The sequence below is a fragment of the Psittacula echo genome, assembly GCF_963264785.1.
Source record: "Psittacula echo genome assembly, chromosome: 10".
NCBI classification, from domain to species: Eukaryota; Metazoa; Chordata; class Aves; order Psittaciformes; family Psittacidae; genus Psittacula; species Psittacula echo.
Window position 1 is genome coordinate 19,652,702 of NC_137741.1, and position 18,338 is coordinate 19,671,039.

The 18,338-nt window shown below is 55.4% G+C and overlaps 1 protein-coding gene across 1 annotated transcript in view; it reads right to left on the reverse strand.

The window, feature by feature from the left end:
• Window positions 1–17,789, reverse strand: part of PCSK6 (proprotein convertase subtilisin/kexin type 6) — a gene marked incomplete at both ends in the record, with an annotated part of 33,717 nt that extends 15,928 nt beyond the window's left edge. Inside the window, 7 exons of the mRNA XM_080626791.1 lie at window positions 1,970–2,142; window positions 5,463–5,551; window positions 6,131–6,207; window positions 6,772–6,915; window positions 7,441–7,551; window positions 11,840–11,944; window positions 17,574–17,789. Coding sequence (XP_080482917.1) covers window positions 1,970–2,142; window positions 5,463–5,551; window positions 6,131–6,207; window positions 6,772–6,915; window positions 7,441–7,551; window positions 11,840–11,944; window positions 17,574–17,789 — 915 coding nt within the window. The remainder of the gene's footprint in view (window positions 1–1,969; window positions 2,143–5,462; window positions 5,552–6,130; window positions 6,208–6,771; window positions 6,916–7,440; window positions 7,552–11,839; window positions 11,945–17,573) is intronic.
• Window positions 17,790–18,338: the final 549 nt, after the last annotated feature.

Here is an 18,338-nt window from a genome sequence, read left to right on the forward strand (position 1 = left end):
AGCAGTGATTTCAATTGGGATCAGACAGGGAGCCCGGACCTCACTTACATCCCACACCCAGAGCATCGCAGCCGGAGACACCAAGGCTGCTTGATCCCAGTGCAAACCTGCATCCCCATGGTGCCCAGGCAGGGCTGTGCTGGAGGAAAGTGGGTTCAGAGCCAGCACTGTTGCACAAGGACACAGACAGGCACATAAATGACACTACAGCAATGGACATCTAACACCTGATAGCATTTCCAGTGGAGCAAGAGCTCACCACACGTTACATACAACTCCCTTGGACTGGAGAAAATCACCCTTTCCCTTCGCTCCCAAACAAACGATTATCAAGATTCCCACAAGCAGATCCCAAACATCCAACTTCTTCATCTGCCACCTTCCTAGTGAAGGGCTCCTGGCCACTATAAAACCTGGATCTGGGCATCATTTAAATCAGTGAATCCCTCCCTGGCCAAGGCTGGGGATGATCCTGCTCACCCCAGCAGCACATCAGTCGGATGCCGGATGCACAGCATCTTCCTGCTCCTGCAGCACTGCCAGGGCTTTGGTGTTTGCCCAACGGCATTCCATGAGAGCCCAGGATAAATATTGCCTCGTTAGCTCAGGAACTAATAAGGTGTGGCTGGAGGAGCGAGGAACAAGAAGATAAATTATCCCAGCGCAAGCCCATTGCTAATAGATAAAGGTTATTTTAATGTTTCCATTAAAAACTCAATTTTAAGGATTTATAACTTCCTTAAAGCCATTCGCTGGGGCTAAAGGTGGCTGCTAAATATCTGCCTGCAGCTCTTCCCATTACTTAAGGAGAAGCTGGCAGTTAGGAGCTGTGCACAAGGAATAGTGGGTACCACAAACACGGCTGGCAATGGGGGCACAGGGCCTGATATCCCTTGGGAGACAGAAGCAAGCATCCCAGAGCAGCAGGGCCGTGATGGGCAAGGACACCGCTGCCGCCCATTTGCTCCTGCATGGAAAAATAAGGTTTAAAAAGCAGCTTTTTTCCCCATATTTACACGGCGTGAACTCCCGGCACTTCAATGGGCTCCTCGGCCTCACCGCCCCGGCAGGAAATCAAGTAAATAGTGGGAAAACCACTCCACCCTATTTATAGATAACACGCAGGCTGCATTGCCCGGCCCAAGAAGAGGCAGCAGGGGCAGGAGGGAGGCAGGGAGGGAGAAGGGGGGGCTCAAAGCACAGCCTGAACCCCAATATCACTGAGGACACCCATTGCAGAGCCCTGAGCTGCTGCAACACTTACCCACGGCACCTGTTGGGCTGCCAAGAAAGGACTTTTCCCAATGGTTTTAGCCAATATTGAGCACTTTTTAACGCACCCACAAAGAGAAGGGGTGTGGGAAGGCTGGAGCATCCCCAGTGGGGACTGACAGCTTCAGTCACACGTGACAGCGGCTGAAGCCTCTCGCTGGAGAGCTTAAGGGACAATAATCTGAATTCCTCCTGTGTCCCTGTGATGGGACCCACGCGTCCCCCCAGTCATGACACAGCCACTCGTTCAGGGTGGAAAAACAGGGAAAGGCTTGGTGTGATAGAGACCTCTGGGAGTGGATACAGGCAGCCTGGGGAGGGTGAAGGAGGGGGGATGAAGATGCCGGCACCCAGGGGCACATTTAGAGGTGCCAAATCACCCCCCCAAGACCCGCTTTGGGTTCCTCAGCCCGGCCCAGCTTCGCAACTCAACCTGGGGGCTGCACCGAGGAATCCCACGGGGGCCGCGCCATCGCCGGGCACCTCCCGCCGTCACCACCCTCATCCACACAGTCCACCGGAGCCAGGGAGAGCTAAGGGAACATCAGGGATGATTCGCGTCCCCCCCACCCCAGCCCTAGCATTGGCTCGGGGGTCCCCGCGCCAGACCCCGGGCCAGCCATGGCCAAGGCACGTGTTATTCCCCGTGGGGCAGGAGGAGGAGGGCGAGCGCGTCTGTGCGCTGCAGGATCCACACCTTTTTAATGCCATGCTCAAAAGCCTGTTTGGCCAATAGACCAGGTCCATCAACTGTCTTCCCATCATCATCTGGCCCCCAGCTCGCGCTGTAAATGTCAATGTAATCGGGTCTGATGCCAAGCGACTTCGCTTCAACAACATCTGTTACATCGCCATCTAACATACGAATGCCTAAAAGCACAAAAACATCAGACATTAGGGCTTAATGGCTTGGATGAAAGTGCGAGGATTGCAATCAAAGGGCTTTGTTAACGGCGGCGGAAACCGCACGGCTCAGGCGCGCCTGGAATAGCTTCAACCCCTGGCCCCATGCGCTCATGAGCCCGGCAGCGGGATGCTGGGGAGCTATTCTGGAAAGTTTTCCGAGTTGCTGGCTTCATGGCAAGGGATGGGGAGGGAGGGATCAAACCCGCTTCCCTCCATCAACAGGGATCGGGCGGTGGGAACAGTGCTGAGCTCCCCTGTGTCAAAGTCCACCCACTAAAACCCTTTCTCCCCTGCTTTAAATTAGCGAACTCATTTCTCTACCTGGAAGATAACAGTGTTTCCTAATGCTCAGAGCCACCCAGCTTCAGGCACATCAGGATGGAGGCACTTCCCATGAGTGGGAATGACTGTGAACATGACTGTAAACATCCCTGAACCCCATCACTGCCCAAATGATGCCAGCGGTGCCCAGGAAGGAGAGAAGAGCTACGGGAGCCCCAGACTGAAGCTTACACAGACAAAATCACATCCAGGACCACAGCCCATGGCAGGACGACGATGCCACCTGGGATAACCACACCTGCACACCCCAACTGCTGCAATATGGGGGTTACAACCCTTTATGCTCCCCGTCACCCTTTCCCTGCTGCATTTCCCCCTCCATACATCAGACAGAAGGTGCCAGGTACCCCAAAGGGCTCCCCAAACCCAGCCCTTCCAGGAAAAGAGATGCTGGAAGTTTCAGCATCGCCCTTTGCAGCCAGGGAGAGTCCAGTTCATCAAAATGCATTTCCCCTTCCACATGTACTTCTCTTAAAGCAAACAAATGCAGGCAGATGTCATTACAGCTGCAGCTGTGCTCTGGACACCAGTCAACGCAAATATCTCTTTCTGACCCTGTCCCCTACCAGCCAAAAACAAGCTCAGAAATACAAAACCAGGGAGCAGAGCAGTTCCCAAGAAACTTGCTCCCTTTGTCACGTTAACAAGGAAAGCTGAGGAGAAGGGATGAGGAGAAGGGCTGAGAAGCTGAGCCCAGCATCTGAGCCACACTTGGCTGCGGCACCGCAAGCAAACCCAGCTCAGGGATGGTCTTTTGTGCTTGCTAAATTCACCAGCAAACCCAAAGTCATTTTAAAGTCAGCCCAAAGGTAGCCCAAAGTTAGCTTGAAGTCAACCCAAATTTAGTGCGAAGTCAGCCCAAAACAGCCTAAAGTCAACCCAAAGCCAACCCAAAGCCAACCCAAAGTCAACCCAAAGCCAACCCAAAGCCAACCCAAAGTCAACCCAAAGCCAACCCAAAGCCAACCCAAAGTCAACCCAAAGCCAGCCCAAATCTACCTCAAAGTCAATCCAAAGGTAACTCAAAATCATAGAATCATAGAATAGTTAGGGTTGGAAAGGACCTCAAGATCAACCCAAAGCCAACCCAAAGCCAGCCCATAGACAACCACCCACGGTGTTGGAACCCCCCTGTTAAATAATGGGAGCAGGAGGGAGTAGGGAAGGATGCTGCAAAACAACCGAACTCTTTGCCACGCAGGGAGCAATAGCAGCCTCTGAAGCAAGTGTTTAAGGAGAGGGGAAATGAGGAGGAGGAGGAATGGCCCTTTCTGTTTCCTGAGCAGCAATGTATTTTGCCCGGAGCAAATGAAAAGCAACGCAAGAGCGCTGAAGAGCAGCCAGTGAAATGAGGTGGTAGCTCTCAGAGGGTGACAAATAGGCTTCTCCAACACGTTGTGCTCATTAATCGGTGCTTTATTTGCGTAATCCATCTAAAATCACTCTCACTGCAGCTATAGCGTATTTCCCTCCACGATCCTGGGCTTGATAACGGCTACAGACGTTATTCTTCCCCTTTGTCTGTTCACGCTGTGGGAAGCCCTGTGCCATGTGCCTTGTCTCACTCAGCACCTCCTCAGCACAGCCCCAAGCACTCGTTAAAGGAAGCAAATTAAAACAAGACCCATAAGTTGTTATAAAGCCAACAAGTGATGCTCATCTCCAGGGCTGCTGCAGAGAAATGGGCTTGAAAAGGAGCATGAAGGCAATGGTCTGATCCTGCAGGGTGCAGATCTGCCTTAAACCCTGCCAAGGGCTTTGCCTTGCTCTGCTGCTGCTTGGTGCCTGCTTGGAGATGGTTTTTGAGAGGCAAGAAGCCGTCCTACATAGGGATGGGGTGAGATGGGGTGGGATGGGGTGGGATGGGGTGAGACGGGATGATGTGCCACAGCATTTACAGCCCCTACCATTCCCCCATCATCCCGCCCCCCAGGGTTATTTCTTCCCTCAGGGGATTTTCCCAGCACAGGGAGCTACTGAAGGTGCTCGGCCAGGAGCAGGACCCCCTTTGTGCATTACTCCTGTGCAGACACAACCCTAATGAAGCTGAGAGAAGGAATTAAGCCCCAAATCCTCCCGTGTGTGCTTGGGTCCATGTTCCCAACAGAGACTTCTCCCAGCAGTGTGATGGTTGGTGGCAGAGGTTGCAGTAAAAGCCCCTCTCCTATTCCACCCATACCTGGGATGGGGCTAAAGCCCCCAGTGATGATGACCTAGCTCCAGGCATTTGTACCCTCTATGATGGGACACAGCACTCCCAACCCCTGACACCCCATCTCCCCGATGGGTGCTGTACCAGCTCAAACCAGCCTACAAAACAGCTGGGCTAATGCAAATGAGCTCTGATGGTGCTAATTACCATCCAATTTGGTGATAAACATTCAATTGCTTCCCGCACACCATGTTATTTGAGGCACCATGAAAGGTCCCCTATTCCACACAGCTCCAGCCCCCCACCTCCTTGGTGTTTTTCCCATAAAGGTGTTTTGGGGGTCACTCCAGACCCCACCATCTGAGCAGCTCATCCGCAGGCATTTAACCTCCCGAACAACCGATTTCAGCTCTGAAGCTAAACCAGCACCACTGAGCGTAGCAAATGAGGCCACCCCAAAAGACAACCCTCCCCAGAGCAGCCATGGACTTGTGGGGTGAAACCACCACATCCTCAATCCATGTGCATCCTAACGGTAAGGATGCAGCCCAAGCAGAGGGTTTCCACCCCAAAACACATGAAGCCGAGGTCTCCTGCATCCCATATCACCCATCCTCCCCCGACACCCTGGAGCTCCCTGCAACCAGGGCCCAAGAAGACTCTCTTGGTGATACCTGGGAGAACAGCATCCCACCACCCTCCCAGGAGCCCATTGGCACAGCCAGGGTGGCCGTGGTCCCGTGGAGGGACAGCGAAGGGCAGGGGAGCTGCAGGCAGGCGCCAGCCTCACCTCCGATGCGCGCGTTGTAAGCGATGCCCACGATGCAGTAGGAGTTGTTCGCTGCTGCCGCCACCTCCCCTGCACAGCGAGTGCCGTGTCTGCAATGAGAAACCCCATGAGCTGATGTCCTGTAGCAAAGGATCCCTCCAAACACCCCCATCCAGCCCCAAGGCTGGAGCCGTGGAAGAAGGTGCTTCAAGAGCTGAGAGCCATCATCCAAAACCAAGGGTTAAGGATGGAGGAAACTAATGCAGGAAGCGATTTGCTGTTTGGTTTTCGCATCTAGATGCGATTTGCTCTTTGTATTCCCATTTCCCTTCCGCACACACCACCAGGTGCCCATCCCGCTTTAACTGAAGCCCAGGAAGCACATCTCAGCTTTGACATTTGCTACCCAGCCCAATTCACACGGTTTAACCCCTGACCACAGCAAGGAACCCCTCTGGTGCTGTCATTTGGTGGCTCAGGGGTTCATTAGCAATTGGTGTGGTTGCTACAGGCTGGATTTGTATTAAATGCAATGGCTGCAAAGCCCATAATGCAGCATCCTCTGCCGTACTGGGGATGGGGCAAGGCCATGGACCTGGAAGACACCCCACTGGGGACACCCAGCCCCAGGGACCCCCGCACACCCCGGCCATGCAGACACCAGCTCCATGGCAATTAGCATCACGTACTTATTCTCATTGCTGGCATCGTAGCGCGGAGTCGGGTCGTGGTCATTCCCATTGACATCATAGCTTGCAAGAGGGTCCTGAAAACATGTTGTCACCATTAGATTTGACTTACCAACACAGCGTAGGACAAAGTAGCCTCAGCATCAGCAGAGTCCTGCTTCACCCATAGCCAGTGTGGTGGCCAATAGAGCTGAGCAGGGCAGAAAATGCCATTTCCCCCTTAGTTGCTCAGGATAAATAACTTTGGGCTGCAGCCCTAAGTGTTTCCCAGGGGAAACATCCCACTACCTGAGGAATAGCCCCTCCAAACCCCAAACCCTGCTGGGTCCAAGACCATTCTACACCCCTCTCACAGCCATTTGAGCTGGGGTTGAGCGGATTCACGCGTGTTTTTGGCTCTGCCTTGGCGAGCCGGAGGGAGGCGGCCGCTTCCCAGGCAGCTGCAAAGGGAGTTTCCCCAAACCTTCTTGTCTAAAAACCTCATTTCCTTCTTAAAAACATCTTGTGCACATTCTAAAATCCCTTTTCTCCCGATCTGCCAGTGCACGGAATTGAGCTATCTTTACACACAGAAGCGCTCCATAAATCAGTTCACTGCACTCCCGGCCCATCCATCCCCAGCACATCCAGCCCCAGCTCACATAGTTCTGCAGGAGGTCAGGGTGGTTCCTCTCTATGCCGTCATCCAGGATGGTGACCACCACGTTCTTGCCGGTGTAGCCCCTCTGCCAGGCTGCCAGGATGTTCATCTCTGACCTGCAGCGGCTGCCTTTATCGCCGCAGTGCTACAGGGGGAAAACACAGCTGCAGAAGGGCTACGTCCCTGTTTCTGCCCATCTCAGCCAGCAGCAGGGCTGGGAGCCCGTTTAATCAATCAGAAAGTACATTTACATCCCATCCCCTGCCATATAACTTGTAGATTTGTTGCAACTTTACTCCACTGATCAAAGCCGACCGGCAGCAGTTAACGCAGGCAATGTTATCTCCCTATTATTGTTTTCCTCTTCCATTTCACAGACTGTGGGCTCTTTGGTTTTGAAGTGCTCTTTTCCTTTCTGTGCTTTATTTTTAAATGAATTTCCCCGTCAAACACAGATCGATGAAGCAGGCAGGAGAAAAATGATATCGCAAATAGACGATTGCAGCTCTTGGGCTCCCAAGCCTCTGCTGTGCAGATCGTAGCAAGGGGCTGCTAATGATGGTGAAGCACTTCAAACTGGACTCCTCCATGTATTAATTCACCGTTTCAAAACCCCGCTGCCAAGCACATGTGCTGATATTAGGGTGTTTCAGTAAAGACTGATACCCACCAGGTACCACATGTTGGGCCACACCGGGTCATTGAAGGGCAAGGCATGCGGCTCGCCTCGGACCTGCCTCTTCACCCGCCGCTTCACCTCCTGCTGCTGCAGCCAGTCCACCTGCAAGCAGAGACGTGGGTCAGCATCACCCACTGAATGGGATGTGGGATGCAGGAGCAGCGCGAATCACAGCCTGGACCCATCCCAGCATCACCCCATGCTCCAGCAACCCCCCGTCTCCTTCGTCAGAGTTGGTTGCAGGAATAGCAGCTCCTTTGGGGACAGAAAGGATGGATGGAAGATGGACAGAGCAAGCTCAGCAATTTGTGGTCTCTGAGCCAGGGACCAGATTCCTCTCCCAGTGCAGCAAAACCCTTCAGCATAAACAATGTCCCCTCCAAGCACATGCCTGAACCCTCACCCTGGCTTAACAGAGCACTGAAGCACACACTGAAGTCCCAATAGAGACAAACCACATGCTTCAGTGGTTACTCAAAGTGCTGGAGAAGACTCGGGTGCTTGGCTTCATTCTGGGGCTGATCCTTCCCCCCCCCGACCAGGAGGCACCAGGAGCAGCTCAGCCCCAACACTTCACCACCCAGCTCCAGGAATGCTCATCCTTCAAGCTCTTCCTGATAGAGCAATGAAACTGGGGGGGCTTTACCCAAGCACAACCCATGCTTCCCAAAACCACGGGATGACCACAGGCCATGGTAGCTCCCAGGGGATGCGGCCAGCTCCAGAGAGGCATCTCTGGCACCAGCTGAGGGCAAGGTGGCCTTGGGGCTGACCGCCCTGACATGTGTTTGCATTGCAGTGGGGCATGACACGCAAAGATCAAACGGGAAATGAGCTGGAAAAGGCCAGGATTGGGAAACACCAGTGTTTGTTTGGCTGGGAGCTGCCTACGGTGCCAGTTCAGGAGCAACCGCATCCTGTCCTTGGTGAGCATTCCCTCCCCAGGCCCTTTCTGCCCACTCTGCTGCCTTCAGGATGGAGATGAAACCCAGGTTTACCAAAACCAGGTTATAAACCTAATTCATAGACCAAATCTTTACACATGCTTATAGTGGAGGGAGAAGGAAGCATGGGGCAATGAGCCAGGATGGCTCTGCAGCACATCCCTCCTCCCCAGACGCTTTCTTCCCGGCATCTCAGTCCCTTTTGGGAACAGCAGAGCTGCTCGCGGGGACTTTTCTATTCCTGCGAGCAGGAGTTTGTAAGGAAAAGAATAAAACTCCAAAACGCAAGTTTTTGTTGGGCTCGTTTATGTAAAAGCAGCGGCTGAACCGCGTTCCTCTTGCATGGTTTATGGCTTGCTGCTCGGATGGAGGTGGATGGGGAGCTTGCGCCTATCAGGAAGCTGACAGCTTCCAGCCTCGAGCCTGGGATTTAAACACACATTTTTAAAGCAAAAAAAAAACATTGAAAGGAAGAAATCTATCTATTTCCTAGAAAAATGAGTTTCCGCGCTGCCTGGGCTGCCAGCAGCACGCTGCTTTGCTTTACAAGGATGAATTCAAGCATTGGAAGCGAAAATACAACTTCATGGTCTAGTTAAAAATACCCCCAAACATTAAATAGAGGATATGGCCCAAATACCCAGCTTCTCTCCTTAAAGCAGCACTCCTTGGCAGCGGTACCACCGGTCTCGCTGGCCAAGCCGCAGCTATCGCCTTTCCCTGCGGCTTTGCTGGATGCAGGGATGATTATGGGATTGCACAGGGCTTTGCCAGGAGCTGTGCTGCTTCGTGGGGACACCTTCACCTACAACACCCTCCTGACCGACCCCAGCCAGGAGGCAATGGGGAATTCTGGTGTGGACGCAGAGAAATCAGCATTTCAATGGCAGGGATTTCAAAGGGGATTTGCTATATTCATGTGGTTGGTGTGTGGAGACAAAAGGGGAGCGGGAAGGAGCCCGAAGCATCCCTGCAACAGCTCCTGGAGCTTGGGAGACTGGGATCAGCTTCCATCTCCCATGCAGGGAGGGGAAAAGCTCAGAACTCCCTGCTCCAACCTCAATTAGCAATAACAAGGCAGCAGTGAGCGGCATCAAAGGAGCCTGTGAGGAGGCACAGGTATCACTGAGCAGAGCCCTTTGGCCTTGCTGGAAGCAGAGGGGCAGCTTTGTATGTTCCTCCCTTGCTTTGGGGTAAGGTAGCTTCATCAAACACTAAACCAGCACGGGGAGGATGCAACTCCTTTTGCAGCCTCAGGAAGCAAATAGCTGCATTTATTCCAGTGGATGTGCAAGAATAAAAGCAGAGATGCAGGACAAACAGGATGGCTCCAGCATGTGTTTGTCATAAAGCACAGCAGAAATAAGCTAGGTGGGGATCATTTTGCTACAGTGCATGGCCAGAGGCACAGGGGCTGAGGCTGGGACATCCCTCAACGAGGATGAAGGAGGCAGGATTAAGAGGGGAGACTGAGATGAGCTCTTAGGCAGAAGCTCTTCCCTGTGAGGGTGCTGAGGCGCTGGCACAGGGTGCCCAGAGAAGCTGTGGCTGCCCCATCCCTGGCAGTGTTCAAGGCCAGGTTGGACACAGGGGCTTGGAGCAAGCTGCTCCAGTGGAAGGGGTCCCTGCCCGTGGCAGGGGGTTGGAGCTGGATGAGCTTTAAGGTCCCTTCCAACCCAAACCATTCCATGGAACAGGAGCAGAGATGCTGCAGCTCAAGCCAAGGACCAACAGGAGCATTCCATGGAGCCAGGAAAGTTTACAGCGATGAGAGCTGCAAGTGGAGCCCATAAGAGGGTATGACCCCACTCTGCACCCCAGTGCTCCCCACAAGGCTGGATTTGCCACATCTCCCTTTCCATCCCTTGGCTCACATCAGCCCCAGAGCAGCCACCAGCCATGGGGGTCTCCTGGGGCAAGAGGGGAGCTCAGCAGCAGAGTGGTCCCACAGGGACCAGAGCCCTGGGTGCTGCCCCATGTTCACTGGTCTCCCTCTCCCCAGCCACCCACATCCTTGGGATGCAGGGCTTGCCCATGGTCCTACTGCAGGACCCTGTGCCACCAGCTCCCATGGCAGAGCAAGCTGCTAAACAACGTGCTGGAAACAATAGCCCCTGGAAGGCACGAACCACCCAACATCTGCAAATCATTGGATTTGCTGATTCTGTGGGATTTCTGCAAGATTTGTTTCAATTTTCACTGTTCCAGTTCTGTTTCCTCATGCCTTGAGGTGATGCTTTCCTGCATTGCACATGCTAAGCCGGTGCCATTCAAATACCAAGACACCTCCAAAAGGATTTGCAAGTGTCTCTGCCCCTCTCCCATGCACAGCAAATGCCAAAAGGTCTTGAACTCCAAGCGATAAGGAAGGATTAAGAGAACAGGAGCTAATGGCTCCAGCTTGCAGCCCATAGAGCAAGGCAAGGTAAATGTTAATAAGACTAAAAGCCAATTGCTTGGGTTTGCATTACAAGTAGACTCATTTAAATGGAGGCATCTGGATTGCCCAGTTGAATTCCTCCTTTGCTGGGATGCCTGTGCACCTCCCCAAGGGCAAAGAGCTTTAAGTAGGGCCCAGCAGGATTCCAGGGCACCCACAATCCCCTGGCTGATGTTTCCCCCATGGTGAGGCAGCCACGTGTGTGCTCCTCAGAGATGAGCTGTGGGCCCTGTCCAAATGCATCCCAGCAGCTGTCTGGGCAGCAGGGCTGGTGTGGGTCTGGAGAGATGCAGATGGGACCGGTTGTGCTGAGTGGGTTGGAAAGGCGTTGGGAAACAGCATCCCAGAGGTGAACAGGAGCACCCCAAGGGTGGCCGGGCACCAGTGCAAGCACCAGCGCCTTCACTGCAATGGCTTCTTCTGTATTGATGGCCCCCTCTCCCCACACAAGAACCCTTCCCCTGCCCTACAGAAGTAGCATCGCCCGTGGGTCAGGCCCTGGGTAGAGCTGTGAGAAGGGAAAAGCCAATGCAGAGCCGCAGCTCACCCAGTCCTGCCTGTCCCTCCCTGCCTTCTCCCCCCCGCCCCATCACTTTTGTCAATTCAGCTGTGCCGAAAATCCCTTCGGATGCTTGCTCTAGGAAAAAGCAATGCAGAGCTATTGCCAAGGATTTCACACATAGCAACCATTGAGGCAGCAAGTGTTGTGGCAACTGGATCAACACCCCGAGCATGCAACAGCCTTTCTATCCTGGAAGGCTTTTCTCCTCCTTTCCTTCCTCCTGGCTTTCAGGCAGATGTTAGTGTTTAATCACTGTAAGTGTTTGTCATCACCGATGGATGTCCCCATGTCCAGTGAGTCACCCCAGGCACGCACAGGCCTGCAGCTCCAGCAGAACGTCATCACAAGATGCTGGGGCTCACCCTTGACCCACACCAAGACAATGGGAAGCAGGGACCCCCACCCCACAGAGGCTGGGGGAGCCCAGGCTGCCCGGCCCCATACCTTGGGGTCCATGCGGAGGAAGTTGTGTGGTCCCCGGCTGCTCAGCGTCGAGCGCTTAAATGTCTTGCTGTGGTGGAAGTGGTAATAGTTCTCCAAGCTCCCAATCTGCAAAAAGAGAGGGTTTTCTTTAATGAAACTTAAGGTTTCTTGTAGTTTACCCCCATTTCAGTGCTGGCAACATCCCTTCATGCTGCTCTGCTCACAAAGCTCCCTGGCAAAGCGGCATTCAGGGAGGGGATGCAGGATGCTGGCACCTGGTACCACCACCATGGTAAACAGCGCCGCACCGGGACAACAGAGCCCCAAACCCATCTTTTTGGGTTCTCACCCATTAAACGCATCTTTGCAAACCACCTTCCATCAGCTCCCGAGCAGAAATAATGAGCTCAAGATGAGCTCAGCAGCAGCAGCAGAGCTGGGGGAGCTCTGCCTCATCCTCCCTCCTCTTCCCACCACAGCAGCACGAGCAGTCCCTTAAGGAGAGGTGGATGCGATCCCTGTGAACACTGGGATGCTCCTGGGAAGCCTGGGGCCAGGGACAGCAGCAGGAGTCAAATAAAACAGTATCATCTCCCAGCAAACCAACCATCCCTCCCGAGGGAGGTACAAGGCATGCCCCAGCCTGGAATCCCTCCCATCAGTTAGTGCAGCCCAGGAGCTAAGGCGGGCAGGGAAGGGCAGCCCCACTGGCTCCCTTTGGCTCAGGGAAGCCCCACGTTCCTCTGTTACAAGTTTTTGCCCTCATGTTGCTTGCACAGAGCCAAAATGTCCAACATTTGCATGAAAACAGCACCCTGCCAAGCCCCGGGTGGCTGTGCTGCCTCCAGCCCTCTCATCCCAGCAGCCAGAGATGCTGCAACCCCTCTTTTTCCATCCCAAAGGCACAGATCAAGTCCAGGGATGCACAATGAGCCGGGCGAACTCAGCCAGGAGCCATATGAAAAGCATTCCACAGGGATTCACAGCCACAGGGATGGGAAGGACCCAAGAGCTGCTCTCACTGCGTGTGGCTCCCAGGTCACACAATGTTGGTACGGATCGGGTCTCTGCTATGAAATCCCTTTTAGCTGAGGTTGGTTTTCCTCCTCCCCCCAAAAACCCTGCCCCATGGCCAGGAGCTGCAGGGAGCCATCAGCAGCCCCTGTGCCTGGCTCAGAGGACCAGGGACAGCCATGCTGTGAGACCCATCTCCAACCCAGGAACCAGGGTGACATCCCCGAGGCCAGACCAGGGCTGGCTGCAGCAGGCAAGGGAGAGCAAACAGGTTCATCCGGACCAGATGCTGAAGCAGAGGATGACAACTACTTACATGGTACCATGCTTGATACCCTGAGATGTGCCAGTGCCTCTTATAAGCATTAACTATCTAGTTAGTTTTGCTTCGACTTCCATGCCAGAAAGTCATTTCACTGCCCTTAGTGTGAGCTTTTGTGATTTGTCTCCATTCAAGTTCATTTAAACCCTTCCTCTCCCCCATCATCATCTTTTCTTTGCACTACAGCACAGATGGGCACTTCCTTTAACATCTACACATTGCCCCTTGCAGCCTGGCTTTTAAAACCCACTCCTCAAATGTGCTTGCACTTAGGAAAGGGGAGGAGGATGCTCCAACCTCCCCGTGTTTTAGGGAAATCAGAGCAGGTGCAGGGCTTTTGGAATCAATGCAGAATCCCCATGCAAGGCAGACCAGCAGGAGGACAGGGAGGGTGATGATCCCATCCCAGGCTCTGGGGATACGTGGTCAGAGAAGCAGGAAAGGCACTTGGTGCTCCAGGTTCTTCATTCACCTGGATTTATGGGAGGAAAAGTAAGGAAAACCTCGTGTTGAGGCTAAGGAGAAGGGGCCCCGCTCTGAGCCGAGGCTGAACCTTGGTGCCCTCCAGAGGCCCCCTTGCACATCAGGGGTTCTAAGAAGAAAACCTTTAAAATGCCCTTTTTTTAGTGGAAATCATTTGTTCTCCTCCTTGAGGTCAGGAGGGCTCCGCAATGCAGCCGCTGGGACGGGAGCACTGGAGACTCGCAGCAGTTGGGTCTTCTCCTGCATACAGCACCAGCGAGGCCACAGCCCCATGGCCAGAGGGATGGGGAAGCTGGAAATCCCAGCGGAGCACCCAAGAGGCACATGGCAGCACTATGGTCCTTCCCGACACCCAGGTCATACCCATCGGCTCCGGACCAGCCAGGAGACAGCTGCCCATGGTGAAAGGTCCCAGCTCCACCACACAGGAGATAGCCCAGGTTGCCCCCAGCTGCAGTTACAAAGCCCACCAGACCACACCAAGCAGCTCCAGGCATGCTCATTCCCTCCCCAAGTGCATTTACAACCATGAACCTTGGTTTTTTTAGACTCCTGGCTTACAACAAGAACACCCACAGGAGCTTCCCATATCCCCAAGGGTCCATTCTCATTTTCCCAATTGATTTGCAGTTTTGGGCTGAAGTTTGAGGGGCAATTTGAGATTTTTCCAGGCAATTTGAATTCGTACCTCAACAACCACGAGGAGGTTTTCTTCCTTCCTGCATCTGAGGCAAAGGAAGCAGGAAGCAGTGCTCAGCTGGGCTGCACGTGGAGCAAGCCAAAGCAATGCAAGCACGTTTTGCACCCTGCAAAGCCATCATCACTATGCCAAGGGTGTTGATGGCTCCACTTCCAAAAACACACACACTTGCCAATGTCATCTGGCCAAATGGGGAGGAGCTAGAAGCTGAAGGAGATACTCATGGCCCCAGTGGGACACAGGTGGTTAGAGATGGAGATGTACGGCGAAAGGATGAGGCAATGAGTTGCGAGGGGAGAAACCTTGTTTGGATATAAAGGAAGGTGGACACACATGGGCCCTGAGAGGTGCTGGTATCTCCATCCTTGGAGAGCTTCAGCTCTCACCCAGCTGAGGCCCTGTGCAGCCTGATTTAGCCTCAAAGTTAATGGGGGAGGCTGGTCCACAGACCTCCATAGGTCCTTGCCAGCACGGATCACTCTACAAAGACAGCTCTCCACAGCACTAAGAAGTGGTACGATTGCAAGGAGTTTGGCCACATCCCAATCTCCTTTTCCATCCCCTTTTTCCCCTCAAATCCAGGCACAACCAGAGCAGGGAGAGGCACTCAGGAGATGCTCCTGCAGCAGAACCCGGCTGTCCCCATGCACTGCCAGGCAGAGATGAGCCCGGTGCCTGCCCTGCCCCATTGACAGCCATTAGTACTTCCAGCAGGTTCAAGACTGCTTGTGGCTAATGAGATACAGCATAGAAGAGCTGGACACCACCGAGGGCAGTCAGGGCATTGCTGAGCCCATTTCTTCCCTCCCCATTCAGAGAAATCCTCCAGCATCTCACCCAATCCATCCCATTCCCACAAGATGCAGTGTGTTGGCACTGGTGCCCTCCAGCAGGCTGGATCCAGCTGGGGAGGACATGACTGCTCCCTTCCTTGGGATACCGTCCGTTCCCACTGGGGATAAGGGCTCCAGCCACTGAGCCTTCCGGAATGTTGTTCTCAGATGGCCATGCCAGATTCAGCCAAGGACCAACCCAGCACCATCATTCCAGCATCCCCCGAATGACAGGAATCCAAGAAAGCTCCACTTGCAGCCCCAAATGAATCCTGCCCAAATGAATCCTGCCCACCTCCTGCACTGCAGCTGGCACTGCTGAGGACTGCTGCAAACCCTCCCAAAATCATAGAATCAGCCAGGCTGGAAAGGCCCTGTAAGACCACCAAGTCCACCCCTAACCCATGTCCCTATGCACAGCACTGGACACTGCACAAGGAAAACCTCACATAAACCCCGTTCCCGGGATAGGAACAGGCTCTGTGGAGCAGGCAGTGCTTGGAGCACCGGCACCGCACGGCCCTCGGCCGGGGCCTGTTCCTGCACGCCCAGCACAGCCCCGTGGGGAAGAAGGAGCAGGAGTTCGGGGGTGTAAAAGCTTCTCCTTTTGTCCGATTGTTTGCATCACTTCAATGGAAGTTGACGTAAATGATTCCCCAAGGGAAATGTCACTGCTGCGACCCGGAAGGGTTTTAGAGTGTCCTGGTGCATGGGTTGGGCATGGGAACATGCAGGGACAGGTCGGACATGGGGCAGACGCTTGTGTGCGCAAAGCACAGCGATGCCTTTCCAGGCAGGAGCAGCCACCAGCACAGGGCTCCCTGGCGCCCAGCTGGGTCCCTCTGACTGTCCCCTCTCCTCCTGCCTTGCCACATTGGACTCCACCACTTGCCTCCACCCGATCATCTCCCCAGGGCAGGGTGATATGCCCTCAGGCAGGGTTTTCCAACAGGATCAGGCCCATCCCATCGGGAACAGTGTTACCCCCAGCAGCTCCACAAGCAGAGGACCCAACGGGGGACTCACAGCCCTATGAGCCCCGAGCACAGCACAACAGACATCACCCATAAGCGCACACACACGCAGGGAAAGTGGTTCCTCAGGGTTTGGCCCTGGCCGAGCTCCCATGGGAAAAGCCGGAGGGGCCCGTGGAGCAGGAATGCTGAAGGCAGGGAGTTGAGAGCAGCTGGGGAAGCCCCAGCGGTGCAGGAGCTCCCGGTATCCGCGGGACGGGCGGGAGCCACGAACACCCTGATGCAACCGCAGAAATATTTCCCTTGCTCTCCAGCCTGCGTCGGGCTGCCCCGGGAGCGGGCTCAGCGGGGTGGGATGGATGCTCCGGAGGGGCCACATCGTGCCCGTGAGCCAAAGGATTCCAGCGTCACAGGGAAGAGCTTGGGAAAGGCAGGATGCTGGGAGGGAAGCAGATGCTCCAGCAGGGAAGGGACACGGCAAAAACCCCAGACCAGGAGCTGACGTTAGGCTGATGCAAATCGGGAGAATGGGAAGCTCGATCAAGATATTCTCTGGCTGAAGAGGGATAAACACCAGAAAGCCCTTTGGGTTGCACAACCACATTCATGCAACCCTGCGGTAGAAGCATTGAATAATGGAAGTGATTTTCCCCTCGGTGGGACAACAGTCAGGCAGAACAGGTTGGAGATGGAGGGTGGGATGCGAGGGGTGATCCCCACGGGGGTCACAGACACCGGTGCAGGAGGCAGTCCCCAATTCAGCCTTTAACCCCCCACCGAAAGTGTGTTTACGTAGCACCCTCTGGCTTTAATTATACTTAAAGGGAGGGTTGCGATCTAAAGCAAGGTTATAATTTATAGCGCAGGAGACACCTTGGGCAGGCAGACACCCTGAAGTGCCACCCAGCCAGAAAAGCGCTGAGCACAGGGTGATAACTCGAGAGGAAGCTCCGAGGACACCAGCGCGCAGCCGGGTTTAACAGAGAGAACGAAGAAATCGACAGGAACAGAAACGCTCCAAGTCGCCTTTAAGCCACCCGTGTGCGGCGGGGGCTTGAAAGCAAAAGTTCTCCGTGTTCCCAAACCCTCCGATAAACCCGGCCAGAGAGTCCAAAGTTTGTTAAATCCTCAAATAGAACTTCCCAGGATGGGAGGAACTTGTGCAATTCCCCGCCGCTGCGGGAGCGGGTTCGGCGGGGCCCGGGCACTCCGAGGAGCCGCCGCCGGTTCGGCCGGGACCGGTGCGGTGGAAGCGGCGGCCGGGGCTGTCCGGATACCCCCAGGGCAAACCAAGGCTCCGGCGGCACCGGCCTCGCCGCGACCGCTCCGGGGCCCATCTCCCGGCCCCGGGATCCCCAGTACAAGCCCCCATTCCCCCCATGCATCCGCGCTCCCGGTGCCCGGGCACCTGCCCGCCGCTGCCCCTTACCTGCCCCAGGCTGATGTACCCGTAAGCAGCGGCGATGCGGGCGGCCTCGGCGGGGCCCCCCCGCACCCGCACGGCCCAGTGGTTGGTGTAGACGGTGCGGGAGGGCTCGGCCGCAGCCCCGCGCCCGCTCAGCGCCAGCGCCAGGGCCAGCAGGCAGAGGCGGGCGGGCGGCGGCGCGGCCGCGCTCCCCGGGCCGGGGCCGGCTGCGGCGGGCATGGTGCGCTCCGCGGAGCCGGGCTGGGCGGAGCGGCGGAGCTGCGCCTTTTAAAGCGGCCCCGGAGCCCGGGGGGGCGGGGGGATGCTCCGGGGGGGGGCAGGCGGAGGCGGCGGGGAGGGCCCGGCCCGGCGGCAGCGACGGGGAAACGGGCGGACGGGGCGGGACGTGAGCACCCCCCCTGCAGCCTCCCGGCCCCGCCGACGGGCACCCCCACCGCTCCCCCACCGCCCCCCGCCTGCCCGGTGCTGCTTCACGGACCCCCTCCGCACACCCCTGCATCCCCCCTGCGCCTCGGTGCAGCTCCAAGGACACCTCCTGGCACGTCCCTTGCATGTCCCTGGTCAACCCCTGAATGTCTCCCGACAAACCCCCCTGTATCCTCCGGCATCCCCCGGTGGTGCTCCCCGGAGCCCTTCCTGCTTGTCCATGGGCAACCCCTTGTACTGCGCTGCATTCCCACTGCGTGCCCGAGTGCTGCTCCCCTGACAGCCCTCTGCATCCCCCTTCATCCATCCCTTCGCATGTCTCTCATAATCCTTTGTGCGCCT